Raw genomic sequence first — 22166 nt, 5'->3', positions numbered from 1 at the left:
TGAATGAATGGCACCTAGTGGGTCTCCTCCCTAGCAGTGAATGGCACCTAGTGGGTCTTCTCCCTAGGAGTGAATGAATGGCACCTAGTGGGTCTTCTCCTTAGAAGTGAATGAATGGCACCTAGTGGGTCTCCTCCCTAGGACTGAATGGCACCTAGTGGGTCTCCTCCCTAGCAGTGAATGGCACCTAGTGGGTCTCCTCCTGAGGAGTGAATGAATGGCACCTAGCGGGTCTCCTCCCTAGGAGTGAATGAATGGCACCTAGTGGGTCTCCTCCCTAGGAGTGAATGAACGACACCGAGTGGGTCTCCTCCCTAGGAGTGAATGAATGGCACCTAGCGGGTCTCCTCCCTAGCAGTGAATGGCACCTAGTGGGTCTCCTCCCTAGGAGTGAATGAATGGCACCTAGTGGGTCTCCTCCCTAGTAGTGAATGAATGGCACCTAGTGGGTCTCCTCCCTAGTAGTGAATGAATGGCACCTAGTGGGTCTTCTCCCTAGGAGTGAATGAATGGCACCTAGTGGGTCTCCTTCCTAGCAGTGAATGAATGGCGCCTAGTGGGTCTCCTCCCTAGGAGTGAATGAATGGCAGCTAGTGGGTCTCCTCCCTAGCAGTGAATGAATGGCACCTAGCGGGTCTCCTCCCTAGGAGTGAATGAACGGCACCTAGTGGGTCTCCTCCCCAGCAGTGAACGGCACCTAGTGGGCCTCGGTGTATACTGGAACGTAGGCGTTGAGTGTAAGTGTGTAAACAGGCTTACCCATCTAGAAGCAAACTGAGCATTGGCCTCGTGCAGCCTCAGTAGGAGTGGAGGTTGACAGTGCCACAGTCCTCCCTGATGTCAGCCTCCACCTGCAAACACTCAGGAGCCGTCCACTCTTTGCCAGGCCCCGTACCAGGCTGTGTGCCATCCCTTCCCAGTGGTGGGTGGGAGGCTGATGGCTGACCTCACTGTATGTGGGGAAGACGGGCGGACACTGACTTCAGAGTACGAGTGGCCCCACTCGTAAATTGCGTCCCTCTTTCTTGCTTTCAGACATGGCTCCTTATTACGAAGCCCTGTGCAAATCCCTTGACTGGCAGCTGGACACGGACCTGCTCAGTAAAATGAAGAAGGCGAATGAAGAGGAGTTGAAACGTTTGGATGAGGAGCTGGAAGATGCGGAGAAGAATCTGGGAGAGAGCGAAATTCGCGATGCAATGATGGCGAAGGCCGAGTACCTCTGCCGGATAGGCGACAAGGTGGGTGGGGATGGTGCCCCCGCTCTGCGGTTAATGTAGTCCAGACCTCTGCCGGATAGGCGACAGGGTGGGTGGGGATGGTGTCCCCACTCTGCGGTTGATGTAGTCCAGACCTCTGCCGGATAGGCGACAAGGTGAGTGGGGATGGTGTCCCCGCTCTGCGGTTAATGTCGTCCAGACCTCTGCCGGATAGGCGACAAGGTGGGTGGGGATGGTGTCCCTGCTCTGTGGTTAATGTAGTCTTCCAGACTTGGGAAGCCTTCCCCATTAATACAATCTCTCATTAAAAATTAATTTCCTTTTGAAGAAGTACAAAGGTAACATGCTTACGTAAAGTAGTGAATTGATATAAAAATGAGTAAAGACAAAGCTGCCATACGCTTTCTATTACCTGCCCCCAAACAGCAGCCAAGTGTGTGTTCTTCCCTGTCTCTCTCCATGCCAAGAAAAACCCAAGTGCCCGTGCAGAGGTGTTTTTGTTTACTGTGTTTGCAAAATTGGGATCATCCTCAGAAGTCCACTTTTCTCAGTTTATCTTGTTGGGAAGCAGTGGTTCTGGTGCGTTTTAAAATTACTAGTTTTTGCATAAGTAATGTTCTCATAAGAAGCTAAAACATCGTAGGTAATATTGAAGTTCTGTTTGATCCGTCTTTACTCCTTATCTCCCCAGGGCTGACCTTAGTTTTTTAATTGTACATATATGTGTGTGTACCTGTAGAATATAGGGAATTTTTTTTTTTTTTTAAATAAATGGGATCATGGTGTACTCCTCTTGTCCTGCTCATCTTTTTTATTCAGCGTTCTGTCTGAGAGCATCCCATGTTAATGCAGCTACATCTTGCTCATTCTAGTTAACTGCTGCCTCATACTCCATTGTGGGGCTATGCCATAGTTTATGGAGCCATGTGGTGGCCATTGACGGACATACATGTTTTCAGTTGTTTTTGTCCTTACAACCTGCTGCTGTAAACACGTTTGTTTGTGTGTCTCCTTCTGCATATATGCTGGTGTTTCTGCAGGGTACATTCTGAAAAATGAAATGGCTAGGGCTCAGACAATGTCGTTTTTAAAGTGAACAGTTTTTATTTTAGTTTTAATTTTGGATTTTAATTTTAATTTGGCCAAATTGTTCCCCATATTAGCCAGCCCAATTTATACTCTACTGGCATTGCATGAAAGGGATACCTGCCAGCATTAGATTTTTTTTAATATTTTAATTTAGTAGCTGTATAATAGTTAGAAGGCTGGGCTTTGAATGTGCTTAATTTAGGAGTGTACCCTGAAGTATTTAGATGTAGAATATTGTGATGTTAATATAAAGAGTAAAATAGTGCGGGCTCTTGGGTCAGTTTGCCTGGGTTCTAATTCCATCTTCAGTAAGTATGTTTTACTGAACCTCTGTCTCAGTTTCCAAATCTGTAAAATGGGGCGACAGTTCCTACTTGATGAGGATTGAAGATAGGGGCAAGGAGCTCAGACTAGCAGCTGGCACATAGTAAGCGTCTGCATGTTAAATGATAGCAGTTATTATTTAAATTTAAAACAAGCTTTGTTTTGTTTTTTCTCTGATTATAAATTTAAGACTTGGTCAGTGTATAAATTTGGAAATCACAGAAAAGTTTTAAAAATAGCTGATAATTTGTGTTTACTTCTATTTTGTTTGTGCGTGTTTGTGGTTTGGTTTTGACAGTGGTCCATTATTACAAGCAGGGCTTCGAACTGCTGAGAATTTGTATTTCCACCCCAGATACACAGAATCAGAGTCTACAGTTTAACAAGATCTCTAGGTGATTCTTACGTATAATAAATTTTGAGAGCCACTGCTCTGCTGGTGGTCCTCAGCATTGGTCCCTTACCAGTGGCACTTGTAATTTATTTATTTATTTTTTGGCTTTAACAAACAGAAATTTACTTTCTGACAGTTTAGGAGGCTAGAAATCCGAACTCAGGGTGCCAGCGCTAGGGGAAAGCTTTCTCTGTTGGCTCTGGGGAGAGGTCCTTGTCTCTTTTCAGCTTCTGTTCCTTGGCTCCTTATCTTCATGTGGCCTGGCGTCTGTCTTCCCTCATCTGTGCTTTTTCTCTGTGGCTAATCCGGTTTTTTTATATCGCAACAGTGATTTGCTTAAAACATACCCTGTGCTGATACGGCCTCTTGTTTTGTTTGTTTATTGTTGTAGTTTAAGTGAAACTTTACATTTCAGGTTAGTCTCTTATATAAAAATTTATACATACGTTGTTATGTGACCCTAATTGCTCCCCCATACTGTGACCACACACTCCTCCTTTCCACCCGATTTCCCATGTCCATTCAACTAGCTCCTAATCCACTCTGCCTTCTCATCTCACCTCCGGACAGAAGCTGCCCGTTTAGTCTCGTGTATCTACTTGAGCTCAGAAGCACACTCTTCATGAGTATCATTTTATGTCTCACAGTCCAGCCCAATCTTTGAAGAGTTGGCCTCGGAAATTGTTTTAGATCTGGGCTGATTGAGAATCCAGGAGCCATGCTTTCCGGGGTTCCTCCAGTCTCAGACCATTAAGTCTGGTCTTTTTTACTAGAATTTGAGTTCTGCACCCCACCTTTCTCCTGCTCCATCAGGGACTCTCTTGTGTTCCCTGTCAGGGCGGTCATTGGTGGTAGCTGGGCACCATCTAGTTCTTCTAGTCTCAGGCTGAGGAAGTCTCTGGTTTATGTGGGCCTTTCTGTCTCTTGGGCTAATACTTTCCTTGTGTTTTTGGTGTTCTTCATTCTCCTTTACTCCAGGCAGTTGAGACCAATTGATGTATCTTAGATGGCCACTTGCAAGCTTTTAAGACCCCAGACACCAAAGTGGGATGCAGAACGTTTTCTTAATAAACTTTGTTATGCCAATTGACCTAGATGTCCCCTGAAAGCATGGTCCCCAGACCCCCACCCCTGCTACTCTGTCCCTCAAAGTGTTTGATTGTATTCAGGAAACTTCTTAGCTTTGGTTAGCACTTGTAATTTATAATTCAAGCAAGCACTTGTAATTTATAAGCAAATGAGAAGTCTATAGCTTTAGATTGCAGCCTTGAAGAATTAAGAACATGCTTGAATCACATTGGGGGATTTTCAGAAGTGATGTTCTAATATTATATTCCCTCCATGTTTATTGAGTGCAGTCTTCCAGAAAGGAGAACTTTCTCTTTTTTTCTCCTATTTACTCTCTCTTGCTTTTTACATTTTATTTAGCATTACTAAATACTTGGTAAACTTACTAGAATGTTATTATCAGTGTGTTACCATTGATTACAGCCATTATTCTTTATGGTGCTCAGTTTGCTGCACATTTGTTAGTGGAAGCTCCTTCAAGACAGTTCTTCATGCTTTTGACATGATCTCAGTAGTTTTCCTTATTTTCTGGTACAATGAGATGTTGCAGGCTTACCTGCTATTTTGCTCTCCAAACCTGGAATCATGCTTTTCTTCTAGGAGCCCGGGTTTCCTTAAGTAGAGAATAGTGTTTAGAAATCAAGGTCTGAGTGCTAGGTGTGCCTGTTGCTGTCTTACTAGTCCCCTTTATAAACTTATGAGCCGTAACTAGTAATTACATAATATAAAGCCAGACACATACTGAAGTACCAAGTATGAACAAATGATTTTATTCATGCTGTTGTCTTTAATTAAATAACGGAAGTATTTTTTTATTCCACGATGCTTTGCGGTAGAGTTGTGTATTTAAATAGTTGATTGTGTTCTGACAGTAGGTATTAGAACACACTCGAGTACTTAAGTACTGATGTACTTTTTATACTTTTCTCTACACAAGTGGAGAGAGTAGGTGATGAACCTCTGTGTGCTTCTCACCCTTCAGCATTTAATCACCCCCTGACCACTTGTCTCATCTCTCCTCCTACCCATTCCCTCACCACTTCTGAGGAGACTAGCAGACAGCCGATGGGCTGTGAATCTTTCCGCCTTTTCTCACTGGTTCCTCGGTTCTCTCGATAGGAAGGAGCTCTGACGGCCTTTCGCAAGACATACGACAAAACTGTGGCCCTGGGTCACCGACTGGATATTGTGTTCTATCTCCTCAGGATTGGCTTATTTTACATGGACAATGACCTCATCACACGAAACACAGAAAAGGCTAAAAGGTACTTTTTTAGATGAGGGTATGTTCCCTCTACGTTACGATGCTATAAATACGAGACTGATACAAGAAATTCGCCTGTTTTGTTTACAGCTAGTAAATAATCGATGTTTGTATTTAGCAAAATCTTTATTAAAAAATATTTCCTTTTGGTGCAAGTTGTTAAAAGGTGTTTACTCTTTGAAAATAGCACAAAACTTTAAAAAAGTGGCACCATCCATTTCCAGATATGATCTTACTGTTTTTGATTTTATAGCTTAATAGAGGAAGGAGGAGATTGGGACAGGAGAAACCGCCTAAAAGTCTATCAAGGTCTGTATTGTGTGGCTATCCGTGACTTCAAACAGGCAGCTGAGCTCTTCCTTGACACCGTTTCAACGTTTACGTCGTATGAACTTATGGATTATAAGACCTTTGTGACTTACACTGTCTATGTCAGCATGATTGCCTTGGAAAGACCAGATCTCAGGGAAAAGGTGACCACTGAACCTTGGACACTAAGCGTTAAAGACTACCCCATGCTTTTCTAACTGAAACACAGTAATCATTCAAGCATAAGATTGTTATGTTTTGAATTTCCAGGTTATCAAAGGGGCCGAGATTCTTGAAGTGTTACATAGTCTTCCAGCGGTCCGGCAGTACCTGTTTTCACTCTACGAGTGTCGTTACTCAGTTTTCTTCCAGTCGTTGGGTAAGGACAGAATCGCTCATTTCCATCGTCTGTCTTCATCTTAGCTCTTGAACAGCTCTGTATGCAGATAACCTAAGGGGATTTTTCACAAATCTGAAAAGATGTAGTGTGCAGATAGCTACAGGCCTTTGATTATTATGGCTAAGCTTTTTGCTCTTTTTTGTTTAGAGGGTGTTCAGCAAACTTAGCGTGCTTTTGTATGGTTTAGGGAGCTAAGAATTATTTTTTATTTTTAAAATCAAACCAAACCAAACCAGTTGCCGTCGAGTCGATTCTGACTCATAGTAAGCCTTTAGGACAGAGTAGAACTGTCCCATAGGGTTTCCAAGGAGCGGTTGGTGGATTCAAACTGCTGACCTTTTGGTTAGCAGCTGTAGCTCACTGTAGCTCTTAACCACTGCGCCACCAAGGCTCCTTATATTTTTAAAGGGTTATTAAAAACAAAAAACCACAGAAGAATATGCAACAGGAATCCATCTTTGAGGCTCGCAAAGCTTCAGAATACTCCCTGTCTGGCCCTTTGCTGAAGAAGTTTGCCAGACCCTGGTTTAGTTGTTGAAGGGGGTGAGACAGAAGTGAGCAAATGTTGTAAATACCGAGTTTTTATGGGGAAAGATGTGAGCAAATTCTGAGTCTCCTAGTGGGTTGAAATGAATTGACCCTTGAATTTGACAGCGGGTTATTCTTTATGCGATAGCTACATATTTGTGCTGATTTGTGACTTGTTTTTAAGGGTTATGGGCTGAGAAAATAATCTGTTGAAAATACTTGTGGTGTTCCTCCAAAACTAGTTAATAGTGATCCTACGTACACGAATTTGCTGGGTTTTCCTCTTCTTCCCAGTCCTTCCTGGCCATTTCTGTTTTACTGATGAGCACACTTTAATAGGATGATAGAAGAATTAACTTGTATCAAGTTGACCCACATGATTTTCCTAAAACATAAAGAACTTGGCATTGATACATTGTTTATCGTGCAAATTTCAGAAGGTGTTTGGTTAAATAGGTAGGATTCATAAAAATTAGGAGGAGGGGGATCTAAAAGCTGATTGTACTGCTTTTGGAGTGAGTTTTGGCCCCCAAATATTTAAATGTTTATAGAGCACGTTCTTTACGCATGGAAATTAGGCTTCTTTAGGAGAATTTATACTCCTTATCTCATGTAATATGGGAACAGGTTTTTCCAGGCACGATGGATTGTTCACTTGGCCTTACCCTCTCATGCATATATGGATGCTTTTGTGCACAAGTTTGTATTACAGAATTGCTCTTTTCCCGTTTTTATGCTTGGAGATCTGCTTATCCCCCCTCCTGCCCTCCCTCAGTCGGAATGGACCCCTTACTTCTCTGCATTCCCAGAGCCCGCCCTTTATGCCCTCGCCCTCTATTATTGAGATGTAGTTCACACACTGTAAACCAGTGTGCCGTGCAGTGGTCATCGGGACATTCACAAGGGTGTGTAGCCATCACCACTCTGATTTCAGAACGTTTTCATCACCCCAGAAAGAAACCTTGTACCCATTAGCAGTCACTCTCCATGCCTCCCTCCTGTCAGCCCCTGGCAACCACCAGTCTGCTTTCTGTCTGTGGATCGCCTGTTCTGGGCATTTCACGTCAGTGAAATCATACAGCATGTGGCCTTTGGTGCCTTGCTTCTTCACTCAGCATGATGTGTTCAAGGTTCATCCATGTGGCGTGTCAGACCTTCATTTCATCTTAGGACAGTGATATTCCGTTGTATCAGTATCCCACATTTTACTGATCCAGTCATCAGTTGATGGACAATTGCGTTGTTTCCACTTTAGGTATGACCATTGATGTATAAGTGTTTGTGAGGATATGTGTTCATTTCTCTTGGATGTATACCTCGGGGTGGAATTGTTGGGTTATGTGGTACCTCTTTAACCTTTTAAGAACTGCCAACGGTTTTTCACAGTGGCTGCACCATATACATCCCGACAAGCAGTGTATGTTGTTGTGTTGTTGCTAGGTGGCGTTGAGTTGGTTTCGACTCATAGCAACCCTATGTACAACAGAACACAACACTACCCATCCTCACAATCGTTATGCTTGAGCCTGTTGTTGCAGCCACTGTGTTGGTTCATCTCGTTGAGGGCTCCCTGAGACTGTCGCCCTGGTACTGTCTATAAACCTCGTATGAGGGTTCTAATTTCTCCATATCCTCTCGAACGCTTGTTAGTATATGTCTTTTTGACAGTAGCCATCCTAGTGGGTATGAAGTGGTATCTCATTGTAGTTTTCTTTGCATTTCCCTAATGACTAGTGGAAATCCTGGTGGCACAGTGGTTAAGAGCTATGGCTGCTAACCCAAAGGTGGGCAGTTTAAGTCCACCAGGTGCTCCTTGGAAACTCTGTGGGGCAGTTCTACTCTGTCCTGTAGGGTCGCTATGAGTCGGAATCAACTCGACGGCAACAAGTTTCGTTTGTTTTAATGACTAGTAATGTTGAACCTCTTTTGATGTGTTTATTGTCCATATGCCCCATTTTCAAAACTTATCAAATTGTTTTGATTCTTTGTTAGAGTTTGTCCCTATCACTAATCAGAATTTTTGGGAATAGATCGTGTGTGTGTGTGTGTGTGTGTGTGTGTGTGTGTGTGTGTGTATTTTTTTTTAAAGTCACATTTTGCTGTGTTTTTGGTAAAAGGTTACACAAATTAGGTTCCCCTGTGACAGTTTCTACACAAATTGATCAGTGACATTAGTTACGTTTTCCACATTGTGTCAACATTCTCCTTGTGTTCTTGCCGGTCCATTTCCAGTACTCTAGTTTCCCTGCCCCCATATCCTCTCATCTTTGCTGTGGATTAAATGTTGGCCTTTTGGACTCATAGGTGTTTTTTAGTAGAGCGCCAGTCTAATGGGTAATATCCTTTATTTTGTGTGTCATTCTGCTTTTTTATTAGAAGGTGATCTCGAATAGTTTTGGTTCGAAGTTTGAAGAGAGTCTCAGCGATAGTCTCAGGGAGTCCTCTGGTTGTAGGTGGTCTACTTAATATGGCCATTTGTAAGAATTTGAGTTTTGTCCTGCATTTTTCTCCCATTCTGCAGGATCATCTGTTGTGCTCACGGGCAGACCGGTCAGTGGTGGTAGCTGGGCACCATCTAGTTCTTCTGGTCTCAGGGTAGTTGAGCTTGTGGCTCGTGTAGGCTATCAGCCTCGTAGACTTGTTTCTTCTCTGTGATTCTGGTTACCTTCTTACTCTTTCTCCTGATGAGTAGACACCAATATGGTTCACAAGCTTTGAAGACCCCAACTGCTACTCACTTCTCTAGGATGTAGAACATCAACTCTGTGAACTGTATTATGCCAACTGACTGAGTTGTCCCATGAGATTATGGTCTTAAGCCTTCAAACCAGAGAACTGATCTCGGAAGGTCTTTGGTTATGTCTGAGGAGTATCTGTTGTGCCTGCACACACATACCTGTATGTCTGTTGTCACGTATGCATACATCTGCACCTACTTGTATACGTACATGCCTGTACCCATCCTTATGTGACCTTAGGCTCGTTTTTTTGTGCTTTGTTGGAGTTGTTGCCCTTTCTTGTATGTTAGATTCTGAGGTACAGGCATCCTTTTCCCATGAGCACTCCTCAGCAGCAGCATTCCGTTGGTCGTGCTGTGCTCCCAGCACCCGTATTCAGGACTACTTTTCCATCACCAGAGATACCAAGTATTTATGACCTAAGACATGCTTCCCCCTTCCTTTCTCCTGCCCCGATAACCACCACTGAACACTGGTCTCTGTGTCTTTGCTTGTCTTCTTATAAAAGAAGGATCATCCAATATCTGTCCTTATGTGCTTGAATGATTTCACTCAGCAGTATGCCCTCCAGGTCCATCCGTGTTAGGTTTTGTGGACTCATCCTTTTCTTTATGGTTGTACAGTGTTCCAGTACATGTGTGTACCATGTTTTGCTTATCCATTCATCTCCTGATGGGCACTTTGTTTTCTTTTTTTTTTTGCTACTGTGAGTAAAGCTGAGGTGAACATAGGCGTGCATCTATCTGTTCATTACTTCTAGGTCTCTAGGGTGTGCCCTTATGACTGGGATTGCTGGATCATATAGCTCTATTTCTAGTTTCTTGAAGAAGCACCATCCTGTTTTCCACAGTGGTTGTAGCATTTTACACTCCCCCCAGCAATGGTTAAGTGTTCCATTCTCCCCACGTACTCGCCAACATTTGTTGGTTGTTTTTTAATCAGTGCCATTGTAGTCAGAGTGAGATGGTATTTCATTGTAGTTTTGACTGACGTCTTTCTAAAAGCTCTGGCGGTGCAGTGCTCAGGCACTTGGCTGCTAAGCAAAAGGTCAGCAGTTCAAACCTATCAGTTGCTCCTTGGAAACCCTGTGGGGCAGTCCTACTCTGTCCTGTAGGGTTGCTGTGAGTCAGAACTGACTTGACGCCAACGGGTTTGGTTTTTTGTTTTAATGGATGATAATCACGAGCATCTTTTCGTGTGTTTTCTGGTTGCTTGGATGTCTTCTCTGGTGTGGGTTCTGTTCACATCCTTAGCCCATTTTATAATTGGGTTGTCTTTTTGTTGTTAAAGTTTTCTGTAAATTTTGTTGTTTCCAAAGATATTTTCTCAGTCTGTATGTTCTCTTTTTACTGTTTTGATGAGAAGTTTTTGATTTTTATGAAGTCCCATTTATCTATTTTGTCTTCTATCTGTGCATTTGCTATGTTTATTATCCTGTTTTTACAAAAGATTAGGTCCCTTAGCTTTCTGGGAGCAGACCTTATACGTTTATCTTTGTAGTAACCCTGACACCAGCACAGTGCCTAATACACCATTGCGTTCTCTGTGTAAATGTCTGTTGTGTTAATTAAATCAACAGTTTAAGGGGGAAAATGTCATTTTAGGGTAATGAAATTGATGGCTTTTGGAAACCTTTGAATGGTTAAAGGAGTAACCTTCCACCTTCCCTGCCCTCACTAGCAACCTGTAACACTTTTGGATGAAACTTTTTATCTTGACCAAATGTAGACATTTCCTTGTCATTTTAAATGTAGAAGACAGAATAGTTAAATCATCCTTTGATGACTCTGGGTCACAGTTATTTGTATCATTTTCTACGACAGTATAGTGAGACATGTAGGACTTACTGGGTGTTTTAAGACTTGCTTCTCCAAATGTTCACAGACTAATGTGCTTTAAAATATTTTAACTGAACAAGGAATACTGTACTTTTCTAGCTAATACCTGTTTTTCAAACACTGAGAAAGTGAAAAGCATTGTATCACACCAACCCCCCCCCAAAACCCTCCAAGAAAAAGAAACACACACACACACAGTCATGCACACAGTTGATCCAGAGGTAGACGTGTCCACATTCTGGCACATGTCCTTCCAAGCTTTACATTCATTTTATTTGGAGACAAAAAAAAAAAAGCCTGTTGCTGTTGAGTTGATTCAGACTCTTACTGCTGTGAGTAGAACTGCCCCACAGGGTTTCCAGGGAGCGGGATGGACTCAAACTGCTGACCTTTTTGGTTAACAGCTGAGTTCTTTACAACTCCATTTATAGACATCTTAACCAAACCACAAAACGCACGCACGCACGCACACACACACACACACACACACACCCCAGGGTGCCCATGGGAACTGGTAACCTGAAAGGGAGATTCTTATCATTTGTCATCTTTTTCATTGTAGCTGTTGTGGAACAAGAAATGAAGAAGGACTGGCTGTTTGCTCCTCATTACCGATACTATGTCAGAGAAATGAGAATTCATGCCTATAGCCAGCTGCTGGAATCGTATCGCTCACTGACGCTGGGCTATATGGCAGAAGCCTTTGGTGTTGGCGTGGAATTCATTGATCAGTGAGTTTCAGTTATATGATGTTAATTTAAATGTTTTTTTAAAATTGTCTTTTAAGTGATACGTGAACTTGAGTATTCTCTCTCTGCTTTGCATTGCTTCCCTCAATTTTGAGGAGGGGGGGTGGGCAACAACAAAGGAGTTCTGTGTGATACTCTTGGAACAGTCCTACTTACCATCTTTGCCTTCCTCACAGTCGGCCACCTGCATTGACAGGTGGGGAGATTGAGTAGTAGAGAGGTTAAGTGATTGCTGTAGCTCAGGAGACCAGTTCTCTAGTCTGTTGTTCCTTCTGAGTGGACCCCATTGCGGCTACATCATCGACCTTAAATGTTTCACATTAGATCACACTTCCTCTGATAACTCCTTCCAGTTGCTAGGTGGCTGCTGCACATCTAGTCAAATTGGTTGTCAAATGTGGGAATTTTAGGACTGGAATCACTGAGTCAACAAATACTTACTGAGCTGTTAGTATATATCTCACCTTGTTTTAGGCCCCCGTCTTCATGACCTTAATACTATGTAGGGGAGAGATGACAAGCAAAAAAATACAAGTTAATCTGAGATAGAAATAAGTCTGTGGAGATAATGTGCTGTAGTGCCACAGGGGCACCACCTTAGATGCGGCAGGTCTGAGGAGGTGAGGCTTGCTTTGAGATCTGAAGTGAGGGAAAGTCAGCCATATGGAGTTCTCTAGAGAGAGAAGGGAACACCATGCAGAAGCTCTGAGGAACATGCTTGGCTGTGCAGGGACAGAGATGACTGGTGTGCAGGCCCACAGTGAGTGAGGGGAATTTGGGAGTGTTGAGGGTGGAGAGTTAGGCAGAGGCACGTTCCTGAGGGCCTTGTGGGCCATGTATGCAGCTGGGGTTTTAATTTAATGCAGTGGGAAGTCATTGGAGGATTTTAAACATGGTCTCTGGCTGTGTTTTACAGAGAGCAAGGGTACGGGGGCCAGTTGGGCTGTTGATTAGTTCATGGAGGAGACAGTATGGTGAACTGGACTAGGGTGCTGGAGTAGAGTTAGGGAGAAGTAGACGCACAGAATAGGTGACATCAGTTGCAACCAACTCAACGGCAGTAGGTTTTGTTTTTTGTTGTATGTGGTATCTAGATCAGTGTTACCAAACATAGGTTTTTTAAACATAGTTTTCGGTGGTGCAGAGTGAAAGGAGCAAAGTAAAAGTAATTTTAGATAAAGTGCATTTCATTCAAGGAAGGCCATCCTCTTTTCAGTGGTTTTGTTTTCTCCAGCGTTTTATTGTGAAGAATTTCAAACACGCGGAAATAATTATACGGTGAACTCTCATATCCTTTATTCTGTAATTAACATTTGGTTATATTTGCTTTATCACTTAATCTGTCCGTTTTATTTTTTAAACACACTTCAAAATAAGTGTCAGACACCAGTCTGTTTCATCCCTAAACCCTTTGGCACACGTACCAATATTTGTTTATTGGTTGGTTTGTGAGGTAAAATTTACATTCAGTGAAATGCGCAGATCCTAAGTGTAACCCAAACCCCTGTCAAGCTATGGAACATTTCCATCCTGAGAAATTCCCTCATTCTCTTCCTTTGAAAGAAAAGCAGTGATAGTAGTATTTTTGTTTTTTGAATTACCTATCCTTACCCAAACAGGTAACTGTAGGTTGGTTTTGTTCCATTTCTGAATTTGCTCTGGTCTGAAATCCGGGGTTGGTGACCTCTGCCCAGGAGGACTGCGTATTGGATGGAGGGGCGGGCATGTCCTGTGGTGAGCAGAGCTGAGAAACGAGTCGGCCTGGCTTCTTGTTCAGCTCTCCACGAAGTAGCTGTGTCCTTGGTCAAGTCTGTCTCTGTCAGTTTCCTAACTGTGACGTGGGAGTGATAGAGCCTTTGCTGTCTGGGGGCAACGTGAGCCTCAAGTTGTGGGTGAGAAGATGTACTGAGGCAGGAAAGTGCCCTTTAGACACAGCAGTGTTCTCTGACTCATCCTGAGGACGCTGAAATTCAAGCCAAGGCAGTATTTGAATGGATGGGCTATTTCCCTCGGTCTGAGACCAGCTGTAGAGGCAGAGGATGCACGTTGAGCTCTAGCTGTTACCTAGAAGGACCTTGTTTTAAACTCCTGTGATACCTGCCTCAAGTCTGGGTTTTCATGGACTCTTTTTCTTTTTCCCTCTCTAAAAACTTTTCTTCCCCACTTTGGGCGAAATACCCTTTTTAAAATAGGGTGGTGTACTAAGTTTGAATAATAACTCTACACTCTACATCATTCCTGCCCCTCCTTAGACTCAGTGAGATCTTACTGGAGAAAGAGAAGGGGCTGTTATTTGTTTAGTTACTACTGCTCCATGGGCTGTGTTCTACTGTTTTATTTGTAAGTTTTCTTTTGAAACTTGGTTCTTATGAAAAAAACGCATCAAGTCTGATTTTTTTAGGTTCTGTTCGTTCAGCAGACACTCAAGTCATTTTACTGCATACCTGCTGTGTGTGAGGCACTGTGCTGATGGCTTCGAGAAATAAATACCAGGGGTTAGGGGAGCTGAGTAATCTTGGGGTGTGTGTGATTCACCTGGCTTGGCTGGCACACTTAGGGAGATGACAGAAAAGTCGTTCGGCTCCAAAGCTGGGAATGGGGGCTGGTTAGAACGTTGTTATTTTAACCAGGATGCTATGCATTGATTACGCCTGGCACACAGAACAGACGAATGTGATCGCGACTCAGAGTATGTAAGCGCCCTAGAAGTTGGCACACGTACAGATGGTTTCTTGTGGGCGTGTAAGTGCTGGAAAAGGGCTTTCCAGATAGAAAACTGGTGCAGATACGTGGAGGACTATGTGTCAGAAACTGGAGTCTAGTTGATCTGGATGGAGTGTGTAGTGGTAAGATGTCAGGTTGGATCTAAAGTAGTGTGTCTTACAGACCAGGCTAAGGAGCTTGAACCTTGTTTCAAGTCTTTTCTAATAGTCTAGGCAGGGGATGATGAAACCCCAAACCAGTCTGGTGATAGTGGGAGTGGGAAACAGCAGCTGAATTGTCACCTTGGGTGTCACAGCCAAGCTCCTCGGTGGAACAGCAGAGGGTTTCTTGAGTCAGCATCTGCTCCTGAGTCACGCTAAGCGCCTTTCTCTTGTAGCTGCGAGGCCTTGTTCCTAGGTTCTTCTTAGGAGGCCTTCTTCCCCCTTCTGTAGATTTGGGAAGGACTAATAAGACTGATGATGGGTAAGTCTGGTTGTGTAATTTTCTGTGTACTTCAGTCCGAGAATAATAGTTGCAGATAGAATTAGCAGCTGAGGTCTGGAGGTGCAGCCCCTCAGTTCCTGGAATAGAAGCATAAGTAAGTGAGTTTGGAAACTCACTAGATGGTACTTAGAAGCCACCCAGTGTTAGCTGAGAGAAGGAATGGGAATGGTAGCAGCTGGGTTACATATATTTAGAGTGTACAAATAAAGCATGCTACATGTGACAGTTCTTGCTAGTTTAGGGTAACCTATAGCTTAAAACCTTCGATAGCATAACATTTTCTTTCTTCATGCTCAACCAGATTTTCCAAGATTGTACATTCTATTACTAAAAACAGTCAATACTTTTTTTTACTTGTAAATATGTAATTTTGTCATTTCAACGTCTTTTACATGTACAATTCAGTGACATTAATTACATACGTCATTTTGTTCAACCATCACCATTACCCATTTCAAAATTTTTCCATGACCCTCAGCAGAAACTTAGTGTCCCCTAAGCAAGCAGTCCTCCTTTCCCCTCCCCCCGAGACCTGCCCCCAGTAACCCCTAAGAAACCTTGGCCTCTATATACTTGCCTATTCTAGATATTTCATGTAACTGGGATCATACAATATTTGTTCTTTTATGACTGACTTATTTCACGTGCATAATGTTCTCAGGGTTCATCCGTGTTGTAGCATGAGTCAGGACTTCATTTTCTCTTTATGGCTGAGTAATATTCCACTGACTCTATGGACCACGTTTTGTTCGTTCATCTGTTGGACATTTAGGCTGTTTTCAACTTTCGGCTATTGTGAATAGTGCTGCCGTGAACACCAGTGTAAGAATATCTGTTGTGTTCCTGCTTTTCAATACTTGTGAGTATGTACCTAAGAGGGGAGTTGCTGGATCATATGGTAATGCTAACTTTTTGAGGAACCACCAGACTGTCTTCCGCAGTGGCTGACTGTTGTACAGTTCCACCAACAGTGGAGGAGGACTCTAATTTCTCCACACCCTCACCAGCATCTGTCTTTTTTAATCATAATCATCTTAGCGGGTATGAAGTGGTGTATCCGTGTGGTTTAGATTTGCGTTTCCCTAATGACGTGGAGCATCTCTTCATGTGTTTTTTGGCCACCTGAACTTCTTTGAAATGTCTAGTCCAGTCCCTTGCCCATTGTTTTGATTAGGTTGTCTTTTTGTTGATAAGTAGTTGTAGGAGTTCTTGATATATTCTGGACATCTGGACATTAAACCCTTACCAGATACATGGTTCCCAGATATTTTCTCCCAATCGATAGGTTGGTTGGTTGAGGAACAAAAGTCTTTTAATTTCGATGAAGTACAATTTATCTGTTTTGTCTTTTGCTGCTCACGCTTTTGGTGCCATTGTTAAAAACTAGTTCCCTAATTTCCTTACAGTTTTCATTCTTACATTTAGGTCTTTGGTCCATTTTGAGTTAGTTTATGGTATGAGGCAGGGCCCAGGTTCATTCTTTTCTTTGTGGAAACCCAGTCGTCCCAGCAGCATTTATTAAATAGACTGTTCTTTCCCTACTGGGTAGACTTAGTACCCTTGTCGAAAATCAGTTGACCTTAGATGAATGGATTTATTTCTGGTCTTTCGATTCTATTCCATTAGTCCATGTCAGTCAGTAAACCAATACAGAGCGTTTTGATGACTCTAGCTTTGTAATAGGGTTTGAGATCGAGAAGTGTGAGTCCTACAGTTGTTTTCTTTTCCAACATTGCTTTGGCTATTTGGGGCCCCTTGCTGCTCCAACGAAATTTGAGGATTGGCTTTTCCATTTCTGTAAAGAAGGCTGTTGGAATTTTTATGGGAATTGCTTTCAATCTATATAGATTGCTTTAGGTATCATTGACATCTTAACAATGCTAAGAAGTCTTTCTTTGGCTCCATGAGCGTGGACTGTCCTTCCATGTACTGAGCTCATCTTTAAGTTCTTTCAGTGTTGTTTTATTGCTTTCAGTGTACAAGTCTTTAACTTCCTTGTTTAAATTTATTTCTAGGTATTTTATTCTTTTAGATGCTATTGTAAATGGAATTGTTGCTATTGTAAGCGGAATTGTTCCCTTTTCAGATTGCTCATTGCCGATGTACAAAAATCTGATTATTTTTGCTGTTGACCTGCATCCTGCCATTAGCTCTGGTAGCTCTCTTGTGGAATCCTTTGGAGGCTTCTATATAGGATCATGTCATCTACAGAAATAGGATCATGTCATCTACGGAAAAGGGGTAGTTTACTTCTTTCCTGATCTGGATAGCATCTCTTTTTCTTGCCCAACTTCTGTCTTTAATGGATAGTTTCACCACTAATGCTTACTTTTGAGGTACATTTGTAACTTCAGTGTTACTTAAGTAGCTATCTCAATTATGAAATTTGGGTTCTGAATATAGACATTCTGTTTTGTTTATATTAATGTGCTCAACCGTTTAACAAACACATCTTTGCAATCCTAATATGTTGGGGCATATTATTCTGGCTTTTTAAAAAAATTTCAAAGCTTAGCTTATTATATTTCTTACTATATTTTTTGCATTTTGAGACCAAGGGTTACCTTAAAGCTTAAGTTGAGGAAACTGTCTGGGCAGTTTATTGGTTTTTACATCCATTTCCCCCAGTAAATCTTGTTTTTTCCTCTGAGCACTTCCGTAGCTTTAAAGATCTGATGTGAGTGGTCTCACTATTTGACACCCGGGTTCCATCTGAGTATGAACTTGTAGGATCATGTTTATTCTGGTAGATGACTTCATCTTTGGGGATAATCTTCCTGCAGTATACTGGGCTGATCTTTTCTACTTCATATTCACCAGCTCAGACTTGAAGGGAAACGTTACTTTGAAAGACAACTGAATAATGTATTTAGTGCCTTTTCTTCTTCTGACGAATTCTCTATAGAACTAACGCTGCTCTTTCTTTTTCCCTCAATCAGGGAACTCTCCAGGTTTATTGCTGCTGGGAGACTCCACTGCAAAATAGACAAAGTGAATGAAATTGTAGAAACCAACAGGTACTGGAATCTTGCCGTCATTTAACTGCTTAGAATAAGAGACACTCTTTAGCGCCTTCCTTTAAAAGTAGGTCAGTTATTGTCGTGCAGCAAAGTGACTGGTAAATCTTTTTTTTTTTTCTCTTGAATTTATTTATAGACCTGATAGCAAGAACTGGCAGTACCAAGAAACTATCAAGAAAGGAGATCTGCTGCTAAACCGAGTTCAGAAACTTTCCAGAGTTATCAATATGTAAAACCATAAACAGATGATTTCCGTTAGAAATAGTTGGAATTTTTATAGCTTTCTTCACTGTGCGCCCAGCTCAACTGTATAAAATAAATACTGCATTGTTCTTTCTTTCAATTTTACTTTCTTTCAATTTTACTTTTTTTCTTACATCTTTAAAGGTGAGTATAGTAATGCTAAAATAATGTCATTTGAATTATTCATTAGTGAAAAATACTTCATGTGAAACCCATTTTTAGGATAATAGTTAAAATCAGAGGCTTTAGTATATGAGTTCAGATCTGGACTGTGCCTCATCTGTAAACAAGAATATTACAAATACTCATTACCTTGTAGCTTCCTGGATTTGAGAAAGAACAGAACGTCACATTATACAATAGCCCAAAATTATACATAGCATCTCGCATTTAGTACACAGAAGTGAAGTATAATAAGCTTCCCGCAGAAAGAAACGAAGTTACCATTTTTGTAGGAGGCTGACATAACCTAGATTTTAGAATTTTCCAACGCCACGCTCACTAAACACTGAAAGAAATACAAAGCCAGATGAAAGGGATGGAGTGCACCAGGATGTGGAGGGGCCTCTCTGATAAAGTGACATTTAAATAAAGAAAGATGAGGGGGAGAAAAGAGAAGGAACCTCACTGGAGGTGGAAGCAGAGGCGTGAGCGGACTCGGCTCTTGGCTGACAGGGACACTACGTGAGGGTAGCACCGTCTGCCGAGGAGCCACGCTTGCTGACGGAACCTGGTGGATTCAGAGGATCCTGGCTTTTTGGTGTAAGTTAACCCTTGCAAGACCCAGTTATTTTCTCTGCTGAATTTTTTTTGTTAACTGTTCACTAATGGAAAGCATGCTGGTATGAGTTACGGATTTTGATACCCATTATCTGGGGTCACATCGTAAATCCTGCCGATAGCCTTATTGTTTTTCATGGAACTTTTCAAAACATGCTAGGTACAACGCATTCTTAATGCAAAAACAGTACTTACAACCCAAATAACACCCAGGGATTTTTTTTTTTAACTTTGGAAAAATTACCGCTACTGTATGTTCTTCCTTATAACAAACAGTGCTAACAGCTCAGAAACAGCTGCCCTGGAATAGTGCGGAACCCCCAGAGGTGCACTGCACCTACGACATGTGGAAGCAGGGGTTAGGCCCTAAGATTGAATGCGGGGTAAGAATAATTAATTTCTAGGAGTTCAAGGCTCCTAAAGTACCACTGCAGTGCATCATTCCTTATTGCAAAGATCTCATCTACTGTTGAGGAGCTAGAAAAGGAAATAAAGAACGGGGGTCAAGAAGAAAACGGCCAGCGTGACCCGATCAACACTGACGGCAGCTTATTCTCGTGATGCGCAGTCTCAGAAGAACACAGTAACTGGGAACACAGTGAGGAGGCTTATCTCAGAAATAAAGGCAAATCTGCCAAAAGTTTAGAAAATTCACACACCCAGGAGGTATCACCAAAGACAACGCTCAATCTACGCAAAAAAACGAAGCTCTAACTGCGGGTTCGCGTTCCAGAGGGCTCCCACTTTCCCACAGAACTCCAGAGGCAGGCAGAGGCGGGGATGCCAGGGGAGCTTGACGAGAGCGGTGTTAGTGAACGTGGATTGAAAAGGGAAACGGAATTTCCTGCAAAATGAAGGGGAGGGAAATACCATTTTTAAAGGGAACTTGTTTATGTGCTGGTGGGAATGATCTATTAACATTAGAAGAGAAAACACATCTAAATCAACTCAAAATACTGTGATACAATTCGACATTCATTCCTGACAAAAAAAACCTGTGATTAAGGTAGGAATTAGAATGGGAAATCAAAGCCCAATAGCAAACAGCATACTTAACGCAAAGTATCAGAGGCGTTACCTTTAAAGTCAGAACGGTGGCTGTCGTCGGCAGTGTACTGAAGAGGGACACTGATCGAGGAAAGCAATACGGCAGAGCCCTGTCGGGCCTGTATGGTGGCCTGGAGGCAGTTAAGGTGCTGGAGAGTCCTAAAGCATTTGAGAATACTCACGTATTTTTAAAAATGTTTGTAACATTAATAATGATCACTATGATTTCTTGAAGAAATTGTAATAGAAGTACCCTTTATAAGACCCATGATCTTAATAGTACAATCTGTCATTTAGACTAAATCTGTTGAATCCAACAAGTAGTCATTGAGAGCTTACTGTATTCCTTGGGTCCATTTAAAAAGCAGTAGAACTCTGTTTTTAGAAAATTCACTCAAATTTAAATTCACACTGGAGGGGGAAACAAGCAGGATTAATGTGTCAGTTTGCTGAAACAACCCCTCCCCCAACTCCTAACCTGTAGAGCCACTTGGACGGATGTGATCACAGAGATGACTTCACTCACAGCTTTTGACTGCTGGCCTAGAGGACAATCTCACTTAAAGCACTTTGTTTTCCCCTTTCTTGCTGAAAACTGGCTTCATTTTTCTTTTACCATTTTTACCCAGCTGCCTAATACTAGTAGGTCAGTATGACAGGTAGCAGATGGCCTCAAGAAACGAGAACTGCTATTCCTTCCCAGTGCAAGCTGAGGAAACTGAAAACTCCAAGGGTGGTGATGAAGGTCCAGTAGAATAACTTAGCTTATGATAAAGTCAACAAGAATACAGTTTGGAGGTGGAGGACTTGGTTTTTTCCCATTTCTTAACTCTGAAAAGTACATGCTCTTTGTCAAAGAAATGCAAAGTTGAATTGCTTTGAGATACCACGGTGCAAAGGTAACCTACTGTTAGCGTCTTGACCAGTGTTCCCCCATATTTAGTTCTATGCATATATAATTTTAATACAAAATCAGTCTTCTTTGTTACATACTGCTCAACAGTTATTCTACGTAATTACAAATCCTAGTGGATTTCTTAAGCTTCGAAGTATGAGTATGAAGGTAAAAATAAAACTGGAACCCGACATACCTCTTTTTAAATGGCAGAAACAGCACTGGGCGCTGGAGCGGGGAAAGCTGAATTCTGGGCCCGGGTCTCATGCACACTGTAGGCTTCATCTTTCGGAGCCTACGGTGAGGTGGAGAATAGGCTCGCTGTAGTCAGGCTGATTGATGCGTACAGCAGTATACTACAGCGGGTGTTTCTAACTAAATCAGAGTAAAGGAGGAGCTGCTGTCACACTGTGAGATGACTGCATTGGGCCATCGATGGTGACAAAGTGGTTAAAGTGCTCAGCTGCTAACTGAAAGGTCGGCAGTTCAAACCCACCAGCTGCTCTGTGGGAGAAAGATACCGCAGTCTGCTTCCATAAGGATCACAGCCTGGAAGCCCTACGGGGCAGTTCTACTCTGTCCTACAGGGTCGCTGTGAGTCAGGATCTTATGGCAGTGGGTCTGGCTTTGGTGGGATGCCAAGTTTTACAGGATAAACTAGGACTTTTTTCTTTTCTATCGTTAAACTGATGTTTTTAACAAACATGTTTATTATATAGGCATGACTACATAGAATGCTATTTCAATCCTTGGTTTTCTGCTTTTTGGGCAGTGAATTCAGGGTATTACGAACTTGATAAAAGGCATGACCCATCAAAGAAACTTTAGGTCCTTGCTCTTACTCTTCCCAGGTGGGGATACAAAAGGCTCAGAAAACCAAAGCGAGTTGGCAGGCAGCACCGGAAGTTTCCTGGAGACCCAAGGCCGCAAGCTGACCACCCACAGCCCGCCATCAGTCTCCCAGATACGCTCCCAAGAGGGAAAAACAGACGCCCTTCAAAGATCACCCGTGGCGCTTCTCTGGAAAAATGGGCAGATGAGGCAACCCTGGGC

At 42.4% G+C, this 22166-nt stretch overlaps 1 protein-coding gene across 1 annotated transcript; it reads left to right on the top strand.

Moving 5' to 3' along the window:
- Positions 1 to 1017: 1017 nt before the first annotated feature.
- Positions 1018 to 18489, top strand: PSMD6 (proteasome 26S subunit, non-ATPase 6). The gene is made up of 7 exons (XM_023727727.1): positions 1018 to 1241; positions 5215 to 5360; positions 5613 to 5832; positions 5939 to 6047; positions 11735 to 11903; positions 18068 to 18145; positions 18285 to 18489. The coding sequence occupies exons 1-7, from the start codon at positions 1038 to 1040 to the stop codon at positions 18379 to 18381; spliced, it is 1023 nt and encodes a 340-aa protein (XP_023583495.1). The 5' UTR covers positions 1018 to 1037; the 3' UTR covers positions 18382 to 18489.
- The last annotated feature ends 3677 nt before the right edge of the window (positions 18490 to 22166 follow it).

This window comes from Trichechus manatus, unplaced genomic scaffold (assembly GCF_000243295.1).
Source record: "Trichechus manatus latirostris isolate Lorelei unplaced genomic scaffold, TriManLat1.0 scaffold00001, whole genome shotgun sequence".
Lineage (NCBI taxonomy): Eukaryota > Metazoa > Chordata > Mammalia > Sirenia > Trichechidae > Trichechus > Trichechus manatus.
The sequence above is the reverse complement of the archived record's forward strand: the minus strand, read 5'-3'. Positions and strand labels throughout refer to the sequence as shown.

Coding starts and splice junctions, on each gene's coding strand:
- PSMD6 (XM_023727727.1), top strand. CDS start 1,038: ATGGCTCCTTATTACGAAGCCCTGTGCAAATCCCTTGACTGGCAGCTG. Junction 5,833..5,938: donor GACCAGATCTCAGGGAAAAG/GTGACCACTGAA, acceptor TTGAATTTCCAG/GTTATCAAAGGGGCCGAGAT. Junction 18,146..18,284: donor GAAATTGTAGAAACCAACAG/GTACTGGAATCT, acceptor ATTTATTTATAG/ACCTGATAGCAAGAACTGGC.